The 13,485-nt window shown below is 38.2% G+C and overlaps 1 protein-coding gene across 2 annotated transcripts; it reads left to right on the top strand.

The window, feature by feature from the left end:
• Positions 1-330: 330 nt before the first annotated feature.
• On the top strand, positions 331-3,486 carry LOC107762616 (putative glucan endo-1,3-beta-glucosidase A6). Of its 2 annotated transcripts, none has more exons than XM_075231878.1 (3): positions 331-485; positions 866-2,170; positions 3,332-3,486. In XM_075231878.1, exons 1-3 carry the CDS (start codon positions 416-418, stop codon positions 3,367-3,369), a joined length of 1,413 nt encoding a protein of 470 aa, XP_075087979.1. In that variant the 5' UTR covers positions 331-415; the 3' UTR covers positions 3,370-3,486. The 2 variants fall into 2 exon arrangements, with proteins under 2 accessions (XP_075087979.1, XP_016436469.1); XM_016580983.2 differs by lacking the exon at positions 331-485 and adding an exon at positions 594-738.
• Positions 3,487-13,485: the final 9,999 nt, after the last annotated feature.

Genomic DNA, 13,485 nt, shown 5'->3' with positions numbered 1-13,485 from the left:
GATCGTTGCTCAGCCTCTGTATATTTTCCTACACTTCTTTAACATACAAAGAGAAGTAAATAAACAAGTTGAAGATAACAAATGAAGCATATGCATATATAGTTACTTACCTACTCAACTTTCACATCCCATGGTCTTTCGCCTTCACTTTATTTATGTAAAATTCCAGAATCATACCTTTAATGTATTATTGCATTTAATTTCCTCATTCAATTTCTCACTTTCTTGATAAAACTCTCACAATCTTTGTCTCACCTAGTTACTTACAGATTCTATATTCTGGTAGTTCAACTGTTCCTCTAAGTTCGCCCCATATAAAAACCTCTCTATTTCAACCTTAACGACACATTCAAATTTGGAATTTCACTTCACAAAAAGCAATCCAATTTGTTAAAAATCTTGAAATTTGGTTAAGATGTTCAAAGAGAAAATCATGGTAGAAGTCATTTTTACTATTGCTTTCCTTTCTTTTCTTGCTTTCTCAGGTTAGTATATATTCCCTCAAATAATGCTTAGCTTCTAATGAAAGATTGTCGTTTTAGTTTCTCTTTAATCTTCTTGAATGATTACAATATTACCCATTTGGCTATTATTTGCAAATACTGAACTTTAGTATTATAAGTACTGGTCAAATGTTGAAAAGCTTGTTTTAGAAGTATATATTTAAAGTAGAAATAATAGTTTTCACCCACAAAACATAAATTTTTTTCAAGTAAAATTTATGTCCAAATACAACAGGTGACAAATACTCTTTTTCAACTTAGATTTCAAATACCATTCTTTCTTTTTTCAGCTTCAATCAAATATTATCCAAATGCGTACTAATTCTTGCATCTTATTCTTCCTCTTTGTTTTTTTTTTGTAGGTGCATTTCCACTAGCAAACATGATTGGAGTAAATTATGGAAGGCTAGGAAACAACTTACCATCTCCATATGAATCAATAGAGCTTATAAAAACAATGAAAGCTGGTAAAGTCAAGCTATATGATGCAAATCCAGAGATACTTAGATTATTATCAGGCACAAATCTTCATGTCTCAATCATGGTACCAAATGATCAAATCTCAATTGTAGCTGCAAATCAATCAGTTGCAAACCAATGGGTACGCGATAACGTTCTTTCTTACTATCCAAACACTATGATCCGATATATTTTAGTAGGAAATGAAGTTTTAAGTAACAAGGATGATCAAAGTTTATGGTATGATCTTGTTCCAGCAATGAGAAATATCAAGAAATCGATCGATGGACATAGAATTCACAACATTAAAATTGGTACCCCTTTAGCTATGGACATGTTACAAACCTCATTTCCACCTTCCAGTGGTGAATTTAGGTTAGATATTCCAAGAAACTCACTATTGATACCATTGTTGAGATTCTTGAATTGGACAAAATCTTACTTCTTTATTGATGTTTATCCTTATTTCTCATGGTCCCAAAATCCATCTTCCATAAATCTTGATTTTGCACTATTTAAAGGCACTCAAATGTATAAGGATCCAGTTAGTGGCTATGTTTACACAAACCTCTTGGATCAAATGCTTGATTCTGTGATTTTTGCAATGGAAAAATTAGGGTTTTACAATATTAGATTGGCAATAGCAGAAACTGGATGGCCTAATGGAGGTGACTATGATCAAATTGGTGCTAATATCTACAATGCAGCTACATATAATCGAAATCTTGTACGTAGATTGACATCACAACCACTTATTGGTACACCAGCTCGTCCAGAGTCAACGATACCTACGCTTATTTTTTCACTCTATGATGAAAATCAAAAGGAAGGTCCAGGTACCGAGAGGCACTGGGGATTGTTACTACCTAATGGTAAGCCAATTTACGATATCGACTTGACTGGAGAGATATCAGAGGCTGAATTTTCTAAGTTACCAGTGCCAAAAAATAATGGACCATTTCATGGGAAGTTATGGTGTGTTTTGGCAAAGGATATTGTGAATGAAATGGATTTAGGACAAGCTTTGGAATTTGCATGTAAGAGAGATGGAATTTGTGATGAACTTTCTCCTGGAAAATCATGTTATCAACCTGTTTCTATTGTTGCTCATGCAAATTATGCATTTAGTTCATATTGGGCTAAGTTTAGAAAAGATGGTGAAACTTGTCATTTCAATGGGCTTGCTGTTCAAACCACTGTTGACCCAAGTAAGTACCCCCAAAGTTTTCCTTCTTAAATAATAGTAGTAGGATTCTTTATAGAAACATTGAATGGAAAATCGAGAACAAATTAAAGGGATTTTTAAAGAATGATTTAACTTATATATATCGACGGCATAAAGAATTTTTATATTTTAGTGTATTTTAACTTGCTTTAGCAGATATCATGTCTTATTTTCTAGGTTAATAATACCACTTATTACATTATATTAGCGGTAGTTAGGGATGTACATGGACCGGATTGGTTCGGATATTATCAAAACCAAACCAAACCAATTATATCGGTTTGGATTGGTTCGGTTTTATCGGATTTTTCGGGTTTTCGATATTTTTTTGTTACATGAATATTATTTCAATTTTGCATTATTAAAGTTATAGATAAAATTTTGATAAGTAAATATATGTTTACTAAAAATTTAAAAAAAAATAACAAACATATGATCTATTAAAGTGATCTTATGGGAGAATTATTTTTAGTAACACATAATAATTTATTTTCTTAGTCGTCTACCAATAGTTTTTGGTTGATGTACGTTTTCAGGGTTAACCAAATTTAATAATTAAACATAAAAATTAATATGATACCTAAATAATGATATGTTCTATGTAATTTTAGATTATCGAAATATCACTTCGAAACATATAATAAATCTTGACATATGAATATGAAAGAACAAAGAGATGATTGACGCATTTCAATAACACATAATAAGAAAGTGATACAATAAATTATTTAAAGTAAATAAAAATGAATGCACATTATAGTTCTATTAAATATTATATCCCATGAGAGGATCTCAAATATTTCTAGACATCTTTTAAAGAAAATTCTATATAAAATCCTAAAATTATATATAAAAAATTATATATTTATACGTCGGTTTGGTTCAAATTTTTTTACTCAATACCAAACCTAGTCGGATTTTTTAATCGGTTTGGTTTGATTTTTCGGTTTGGTGCGGTTTTCCGGTTCGGTTTATACACCTCTAGCGGTAGTTATATTTTAGGAGACCTTAGTGTTAAAAATATTTATACTACTAGTATATATAAATACACTCTTTTCATATACTTTAGTTTATTTTACTTTGTATCATATTCATGATATTACAAACTAATAAACATTTTTGTTGATTTGGCAATTTTGGGCAGGTCGTGGATCATGCAAATTCCCTTATGTTTCTCTCTGAAAACAGTTTGGGAGATATTCTTTCTTAGGAGTATTAGGAACTTGTAATAAAATTTATTTTATTTTCTGAAGAGCATTTGATTCAATAATGGGAATTGATTGCAGTTGTTAACATAAATTTGTTTCTTTTTGCACCAATATGCAGTGAATCCTCTAATAAAATTTGTTAGGTTAAATGTCTCCCAGAATTACCTAAGACATTGATACTTTAACTTAGTTTCGTACGCGTGGTAAGTAAAATACAGAAAAGTAAACAACACACAATCTAATGTGAAAAATTAACTGGCTTAAAATTTGCAAAAATCACGACTTATCACGTAAGATTAACTCCAAACTTTCTAAAAATATAGCCTCCTTACTCAATCTTAGTTTTTTCTTATCATTTCTTCGACCTCCTTATCTTTCTAAAAAGGAATACTTAGGGATATGAAAGAGAGAAATTTGAAAATATAATGTATGTGGTTAATTGGGTAATATTTAGTAATAGCATTATAATATTATCTTGTGTAACAACTCAACCCACTAGTGATATTGTCCGTTTTGGGTCTAGGCTCGCACGACTTTAAAACGTGTGACTAGAGTCTAAGGCATGTCTATTCGTATATCCAACATCTCCCGTGTTTTGTCGATGTGAGATTCGCCTATGGTGTCACATCTTCCTCTCTCTACCTAACTTCTTCAAATAGCATATGATGAGAGAAAACAAATGCTAAAGAATTTCACAGCTAAGTGTCACTTCCTTAGTTGTTAACTAAGTACACGTGCGGCACTTGACAACTCGCTCACGATCTTGCATAACTTGATCATGTTCTTGCTATGCCAAGTCAACCTTATCACACTCAAGATCGCTAAGAGAATGGTAGAAACAACACAAGAGAATTATTAAAGGAAGCTTTGTATTAGAGAGAACTTGAATTGTTTGCTTGGTGGATTACAAATGAATGGCCCCCTTTATATACTAGTTTCCTAGGGGCTAGTGTGTAAATATTAATTGTTATACAAGTCCTTCATATTTATAAGATAAGGTCTTTCTCTAGAATTCTCTACAAGCCTAGAAGATTCCAAGGATTTTTCTAACAAATCCATAGGGATCTAGAGTCTTCCAAAGGAAATATCCATACTTCTCTAGAATCTTCTCATAAATGCTAGTCTTCGTCCTATGTAAGCTTCCACATGGCATTAATATATGCCAAATGTCGTCTATGTGGCATGATGACATGGCGGGTCATCACACTTTCCCTACCTAATGTTACGACGACTGCAGCGTAATGCTGCTGCATAAACTCTCGGACTTTATCTTTGAATTGCCATAAGTCTTCATATCGTTCCCATGTGGCTTCCTCTGGTGATTGCCCCTTCCAATGGTCGAGGAACATAGCGGTGGCTTTTTGCCCATGTTTTCGCCTGGCCTGATAATCCATGATAGCCTCAATATCCCGATCATGCGCGGCGGTGATAGTAATAGGCGCTCGACTTAATTGGCCCCTACTCGGATCATCCTTGTTTTCACTATATGGCTTAAGCATGCCGGCATGGAAGATAAGGTAGATCTTAAGATACGGTGGCATGTCAAGCTTGTATGAGATCTTGCCTACCTTGGCGACGATCTTAAATGGCCCCTCATACTTGCGAATCAAATTCTGATGCATGCCCCGCAGTGCCTTGAACTGTCTTGGGTTAAACTTCACCATCACCATGTCCCCAACTCTATAGTCTGTGGGACGCCGCTTACAGTCCGCAAACTTCTTCATCTTCTTAGCTGCCTTATCCAAGTAGGACTTAGCAGTGTCAAGTTGTTCCTCCTATCCTTTGGCCATATGATAAGCCCCCGAACTCTTTCCCTCGAACGCGGCTGGTAATGAATGTGGAGTTTGTGGTTTTTGTCCTGTGGCTAGCTCAAATGGTATCAGCCCCGTGGACTCACTCCGCTGCAAGTTATAAGAGTAATGGGTGATGTCTAGGAGCCTTGCCTAATCTTTCTGATGCGCGCTTACATAATGCCTCAAGTAACATTCAAGTAAGGCATTGACCCGTTCCGTTTGTCCATCTGTATGTGGGTGGAAACTAGTGAAAAAATACAGCTCTGCACCAAATATGTCGAATAACTCTCTCCAAAAATTCCCAGTAAAACGGGGGTCTCGATCACTGATAATATGCCTTGATAAGCCCCAATACTTAACCACGTTCGTAAAGAATAGCTTGGCGGCTTCCTTGGCAGTGCAACCTGGTGAGGCGGGCATGAAGGTGACATATTTGGAAAATCTATCCACGACCACCATAATAGTACCATAACCGTCGGACTTTGGTAGGCAAGTGATAAAGTCCATAGTCACGCTCTCCCATGGACTCTCTGCAACTGGTAGTGGCTTCAAAAGTCCTCTGGGCTGTTGTTGCTCAACCTTGTCCTACTGGCATACAAGACAAGTCTCTACGTAACACTCTATGTCATCTCGTATGCATGGCTAATAGTAGACTGACTCGACCAAGGCCCTAGTGCGATGTTGGCCTGGATGACCAGCCTACATTGTATCATGACTCTCCCTTATGATCTGCCGTCTAATGTCTCCAAACTTAGGCACATAGACCCGCCGACCCGTGGATAGGCCGCCTTCTACCAAAAAATATCTCATCTTACCCTAGTTGGCTAACTCGATAAGTTGTTTGGCTGTTGGATCATGTTGCATGCTTTATTTTATAGCCTTACGAATGTCCCAACTTGCTGAAGTGATGGCAGCAAGCTCGGCTTTCCGTCTCAAGGCATCATCTATAACATTACCTTTGCCCGGCTTGTACTCCAGCACATAATCAAACTCGGCCAAGAAATCCTGCCACCTAGCATGTTTTGGTGTGAGCTTCTTCTGCGTCTGAAAGTAGCTAGTAGCCACGTTGTCGGTCTTGACCACGTACCTCGACCCAAGAAAATAATGTCGCGATGTACGAAGGCAATGCACAATGGCAGTCATCTCCTTCTCTTGCACCATGTAACGTCGCTCCATCTCATTTAACTTGCGGCTCTCAAACGTTATGGGATTCTTATCCTGCATCAAGACACCCCTAATGGCAAAGTTTGAGGCATTTGTATGCACATCAAATGTCTTGGCAAAGCCAGGTAGAGCCAAGACTGGTTCCTCTATTACAACTGCCTTAAGGCCTTCAAACGTTTTTTGACAATGCTCCGTCCAAACCCATGGCTTATTCTTCTTTAGCAACTCAGTCAATTGTGCGGCTTTTGCTGAGTAGCCACTGATGAACCGACGATAGTAGTTAACAAGGCCAAGGAAGGATCTCAACTCAGTTACCTTTATAAGGGCCTCCCACTCCTGGATAGCACGTACCTTAGCCTCGTCCATGCGTAGCTCACCATTGCTAATAACATGACCTAAGAAGTGCACCTTTGATTGTGTAAACTCGCATTTCTCCTTCTTGATGTATAGCTCGTTCTCCCGCAAGACTTGGAAAACCTTCCTTAAGTGCTCCATATGCTCCTCCAAGGTGTTGTTATAGATCACTATGTTGTCTAGGTAGACTACCACGAATTGATCAAGGTAGGGATAAACCATCTTGTTCATAAGGGTGCAAAATATGGCCGGTGCATTGGTTAAGCCGAATGGCATCACCAACCACTCAAAGGCTCCATATCTCGTCACACATGTTGTCTTCGGCTCATCCCCTTCTGCAATGCGAACCCGGTAGTAGCCCTTGCGAAGATCCACCTTGGTAAAGTACTTGGCTTGCAAAAATCTATCGAACAAGTCAGCAATGAGCGGGAACGGGTACTTATTCTTCACTGTGACCTTATTAAGTGCTCGGTAGCGTATGCACAAGCGCAAAGATCCATCCTTCTTCTTCGGGAACAATACTGGTGCGCCGAAAGGTGCCTTTGATGGGCGAATGTGACCAGTATCTAGCATCTCTTTGAATTGTTTCTTGAGCTCCTCTAGCTCAGGCGGTGCCATATGATATGGGACAAATACGGGTGGCTTAGCCCCTAGCTCCAACTCAGTCTTGTGATCCACCTCTCGCCTAGGCGGCAAGTGCTAAGGCAACTCCTTGGGCATGGCGTCTTTGTTTTCCTCAAGCAACTTCTCTATGCAAGGTGGTAGTGTCTCTTGAAAAATCTTGTCTTCCTCCAGACTTGCGATGGTTGCCACGAACATCGGTTCCCCCTTCTTGATCCCCTTGACAACCTGCATAGCTGAGAGTTTTGCTTGGATCTGTCTGTGTGGCATAGTCACTGTAGGTACCATGTAAGCTCCTTCTAGCTCCATAACTAAGAGATGTTGGAGGTAGATCTCGATCAAAGTATGACAATGTCTAAAGAACTCTTTTCCCAATATGATGTCAAAGATATCCATAGCGGTTACGATAAAGTTTGTCATACCTTTCCAAGTTCCCAATTTGACACCAACTCCATTAGCTACCCCACGCGCATTCTGTACCTCGGCATTCAAAGTCTTAACGCGAGAGTTGGTTAGATCAAGCTTCAATTCTAGTCTCTTTGCGGCAGCCTCAGTCACGAAATTATGTGTTGCTCCAGTATCCACCATTGCACGAGCAGGCTTGTTGTTGATGGTGAGATCCACGTACTGATTGCCATTCTCGATAGGTTGGATAGCTTGCTTCGTGACAGCACCACATAATCCGATCATACCCAAATGTGCGGTTCCTGAACTCTCTCCTTGCGACTATTCCTTCCATTCACGGACCATGGCGCTGAGGCTCTTTAGGTCGGGAAAATTCCTGAAGTTGTGCAGCCCTCCGCATATGTAACATCCCTTCTTCTCGGCCTGCGCCTTCTTCTCGGCGTAGCCCTGATGGCCACTCGACTTTTTGGAATCTTGAGTCTTGTAGTAATTTTGTTGTATCTCCTTGCCTTTGCCACGGTCTTCCCCACCTTTGACAGTGTTAACCTTTGATTCTTTGCCTTTGCCTTTGTCGTGCTTGTCATGCCTGAAATCCATCAATGATTTGGCCTCTACTATGGATTGGTCTATATCTATGACTTACCGGCATTGCAACTCCTGCTTAGCCTAATTTTACAACACGTCCATGAAGTGGAACAACAAGTCATCATTGGTTAGGTTGGGGATTCGAAGCATAAAGGTAGTGAACTCCTTGACATAGACATGTATGCTCCATATTTGCTTCAACTCCCTAAGCTTGCACCTCGCCTCATACAAGACATTGTTTGGAAAGAACTGTCGCTTGAACTCGGCTTTGAATTGATCCCACGTGCTAATAGTACATAAACCTTTATCCACGCCAGCTATCTTTCTTTTCCACCATAGCATGGCAGTTTCTGAGAGGTACAACACTGCAATGTTGATCATGGCCTCGTTATCCCTCACTTTGTCGTGCCTGAAGTAGTTCTAAGTGCCAAAGGAAGTTTTTCACTTCTTGTGCATCGCGAACACCTTTGAACACTGGGGTTTGGGAGCCTAGATCTTGGCCTCCCTCGTTACCACAACATTGATGGCTGCCTCGGTCATGCCAGCACTAACATGCTCCTCGAGTGACTCTATCTTTTCCTTCATAGAATCGATAGTACTCAAAACCTCCATGAGTCTGCACTCTAAGGCAGTGATGTGTCTGCCTTAGTTCCATCTCGGTCTATATATGTCCCTCCAAGTCATTTCGGATACTCTCAATCTCTTCAAGAGTGTGCCCCTCAAGAACGCTAAGGGTGCCTTCCACCTTCCCTAAGCGTTGGCCAAAGATCTCCACGACGTCCATCCCCACGTTCATCTTCATCACCCACTCTTTACCGAGCGAGACGTCCTGGGGCAGGACCTCAACTTCATCCTCCCTCGCCTCAGTGACAGATGGTTCTTGGGATGTAAGCCCTTCGTTTGACACAACCTCGGGTGGCCCCTCCTAGCTGTTGTTGGTGACATTCTTTTTTTTGTTATGACCACTCTTGCCAGCAACATCTTGGATGATGTTGGCTTGGGTGTTGGCAGTGTTAATTTCTCCGTCGTTCGCAATTCCCTTAGTTGCAACCTTTGCTCTATACCACATTATCACGTCCTTAGTTGTTAACTAAGTGCACGTGCGGCACTTGACAACTCGCTCAATATCTTGCATAACTTGCTATCGTTCTTGGTATGCCAAGTCAGCCTTACCACACTCAAGATCGCTAAAACATGGTAGAAAGAACACAAGAGAATTGTTAAAGGAAGCTTTGTAATAGGGAGAACTTGAATTGTTTGCTTGGTGGATTACTAATGAATGCCCCCTTTATATACTAGTCTCCTAGGGGCTAGTGTGTAAATATTAATTATTACACAAGTCCTTCATATTTACAAGATAAGGGCTTTCTCTAGAATTCTCTACAAGCCTAGCCTTCCTCCTATGTAAGCTTCCTTATGGCATATATCACATGGCATTAATATATGCCAAATGTCGTCTATGTGGTATGATGACATGGCGGGTCATTACATAACGATAAAGAATATCAAAAGGATAAAAATGCTAAAGTGGTCCTTGAAGTTTTGTGTGGTTAATTTCTTATGACCTTAAATTCCGTCTCATTGCCATAATTATATTCTGTGGCATATTTAACCATGGATTCAACGGTTCCAAACTTCCAATTATTTTGCTGAAAAACAAATAAACAACAACGACCCAATTGTTTTGCTGAAAAGTGGGACCTATAATCCACTTGGCAAGATATGAGAGGAAATCTCATACAACTTTTGTCTACTCAGTAGTTTATGTCTCACTCAGAATAAAACAAAGTTTATGCTTGCAGATAACAAGTCTTATCCGATATGCACGTGTCACCAAATTATAAGCTAACAATCTCTATCAATTGTTGTGAAGAAACTTATAATCTGTATGATCAAATCTTGTCGAATATTTATGTAGACAGATTTATCTCTAACATCTCTATATAATAACACTTCACTATAAAAATTAAATTTTTACGGAATTAATATTTATTTTATATTATAATATATATTCTCTATAACAACATTTCGCTATAACATCCAAAAATATTCGGAACAAACGATATTGTTATAGAAATGTTTAACTGTATCTCATTTTACTTTTACTTGTTCACTATACTAAAAATATATTTTTCCTCTTATTTGTCCGCTAAACTAAATCAAAAGAAAACCGGTCTTTCATGTTTTACTTTTATAATTAATTACTTATTCCTCAAACCATTATCCAAAACTTTTTAAAATGCTATCATTATTATAGGTGAAATTGTAAAATACATACATTAATTTTTTTTAGTGTGCAAAATCAAAAATGAAAAACTAAAAAGTGAACTGAGGAAGTATATGATATTTATATTTAATTAAATAATTTAATTTAATCCCACTTGTGGTATTTATCAAAACCTCTCCTTATTTACTGCTAAAATCCATACCAATTTTTCCCCCAAAAGAAGCAACGGTAAGTTAAGGAAAAGAAGAAGACAAACTTTAGAGAGAGAGAGACCAAATTTGGAAATGGCAGGAAGGTAACAGATAATTGACTGACGGAGGAGATGTAGTTGTCTTATTGATGGAGAAAGAAAACAGAGAAAAAATAAAGGGTGTGTTTGGTACGAAGGAAAATATAATTCTTGTAAAATAAATAATTTTTTAAACTTAATTTTTGATGTTTGATTAAGTAGTAGAAAATATTTTAAAAAAATATATAATTTAGACAAACACAATGTAAGATGAATGGCTAAGAAAAGGAGAGGGTATTAAGTCGGGGTCTAGGGGCTAGCAATGGCAATATTAGGGGGCGGAGGGAGGTGAGGTTGGAGGCCGGGGAAGGTTGAGAAAAAATTTAGAAAATGTTTTTAACTTTTTGGTAGGAAAGTCATTTTCTACAAAATATTTAAGCCAGTCAATCATGAAAAAATAGAATAATATTTTTCTTCATAAAACACATAAAAAAAAAGGATAAAAGAAAAAATATATTTTAAAAAATAGATCAGGTGAGAAATATCTATAAAATAAAAAGTTTATTTTTAAAGCTTCTACGCCTATGTTAGTAGTTGACGTACATGTCATCATGTGATCCAGCGAAACTTGGTCGAATGTGCTGTAAACAACAAAAAAAGGTTCTTGTATTGGCATAAAAATATTAGTTGTAACTTTTGGGATGAACAGTGTATAAGATTTTGATATCTATATATAAAATATTATGTAACTTCTCATTACAAAAAATTCATTTCATGTGATCCATAGTAGGAGGAAAATTACAACGAAATTAAAGTCAACAACAGCAACAATCCAGTAAAATTTCACTAATGGGGTCTAGGAGGGTAGTGTGTACGCAGACCTTATCCCTACCCCGAAGGAGTAAAGAGGCTGTTTCCGAAAGACCCTCGGCTCAAAAAAAAAAGAAAAAAAAAAGACAAAAGACAAAAGGGAAAAAAGGGAGACAATATTAGTATCATAACAACAATCATACGATAAATAGAAACACCGTGAAATCCAGAAGAAAGATGTAAAGTAAAAGGAGACAATATTAGTATCACCACCACAGTCATAAGAAAAATAGGAACACCATAAAATCTAGAAGAGAGATGTAAAGCAAAAGCGATAGCTAGTAAATAGGACATGCACTGAAAAGCAAAATATTAAGCCACAACATTCCCACTAGTTATCTTAGATAAAAACCCTACATGGCTAGTCCCACCATGTTACGAAGTAAGGTACGACTCAACTACTTCCTAACCTACAACCCTAATACTCGACCTCCACATCTTCCTATCAAGTGTCATTTCCTCGAAAATCTGGAGCCTCGCCATATCCTGCCTGATCACCTCTCCCCAATACTTCTTAGGCCGCCCTCTACCTCTTCTTGTGCCCTCCGTAAATAGCTGCTCACACCTCCGTACCAGAGCATCTGGACTTCTCCTCTGAACATGTCCGAACCATTAGGCCTCGCTTCCCGCATCTTGTCATCAATGGGAGCCACATACACCTTCTCCCGGATATCATCATTTCTAATCTTATCTATCTTAGTGTGCCCGCACATCTACCGCAACATCCTCATTTCTGCCACTTTCATCTTCTGGATATGTGAGTTCTTAACGGGCCAACACTCAGCCCCATACATCATGGCCGGTCTAACCACCGCTTTATAAAACTTACCTTTGAGTATCAGTGGCACTCTTTTGTCACACAGGACTCTAGATGCTAACCTCCACTTCATCCATCCTATCCCAATACGGTGTGTGACATCCTCGTCGATCTCCCATCCCCCCTAGATAACCGAACCAAGGTACTTGAAGCTGCCTCTACTCGGGATGACCTGCGAATCAAGCCTCACATCCACGCCCACTTCCCCTGGCTCAGCGCTGAACTTACACTCCAGGTATTCCGTCTTCGTCCTGCTCAGCTTGAAACCCTTAGACTAAAGAGCCTGTCTCCAAACCTCCAGCCTCTCGTTAACACCGGCTCGCGACTCATCAATCAGAACTATGTCATCAGCGAATAGCATGCACCATGGCACATCCCCTTGAATATGGTGTGCTAACGCGTCCATCACCAGGGCGAATAAGAACGGACTGAGCGCAGAACCTTGGTGTAATCCCATTACAACCGGAAAATGCTCAGAGTCACCTCCTACTGTCCTAACCCGAGTCTTAGCCCCATCATACATGTCCTTAATCGCCATAATGTAGGGAACCGACACACCTTTTGCCTCCAGGAAATTAAAGTCATTAGGTTTAATTGTGTAATAGAAATATCACATGTTTACATTTGTAAATCTTCTTTGAGTCATAATGCAATAATTACAGAAAGTGGATCGCTTTTTAAGCTAAAAAAATATGAAAGCTTTGATATTCTCATCGGACAGACAGAATATTAATATCTTAAACAGAAAAAAGAAATAATACGTCAAATCATTATGTTTAATTGTAATAATATTGTAGTATCACATGTTTCACGAGTGATTCTTCTATATAAGAGCACAAGGTTTACCGTTTGTTTAATCATCTACTTCCCATATAATTAAATGGATTGCAAGAATTCTTTTTTAAATTTATCATATATGAAGTTTTAAGTACTAACAAATTATCCCCCCTACTTTTTATAATTAAATTTTATGATATGAGTTTGATCTTACTTTTGCAGACAAATGCAGGTCCAATAGTTTGTTT

Source organism: Nicotiana tabacum, chromosome 15, assembly GCF_000715075.1.
Source record: "Nicotiana tabacum cultivar K326 chromosome 15, ASM71507v2, whole genome shotgun sequence".
Taxonomy (NCBI): domain Eukaryota; kingdom Viridiplantae; phylum Streptophyta; class Magnoliopsida; order Solanales; family Solanaceae; genus Nicotiana; species Nicotiana tabacum.
The sequence above is the reverse complement of the archived record's forward strand: the minus strand, read 5'-3'. Positions and strand labels throughout refer to the sequence as shown.

What these genes read in the sequence shown, in the direction of transcription:
- LOC107762616 (XM_075231878.1), top strand. Translation starts at nt 416, where the DNA reads ATGTTCAAAGAGAAAATCATGGTAGAAGTCATTTTTACTATTGCTTTC. An exon ending in TTCTTTTCTTGCTTTCTCAG is followed by an intron (nt 486 to 865) that starts GTTAGTATATAT and finishes TTTTTTTTGTAG; the next exon opens with GTGCATTTCCACTAGCAAAC. An exon ending in TCAAACCACTGTTGACCCAA is followed by an intron (nt 2,171 to 3,331) that starts GTAAGTACCCCC and finishes AATTTTGGGCAG; the next exon opens with GTCGTGGATCATGCAAATTC.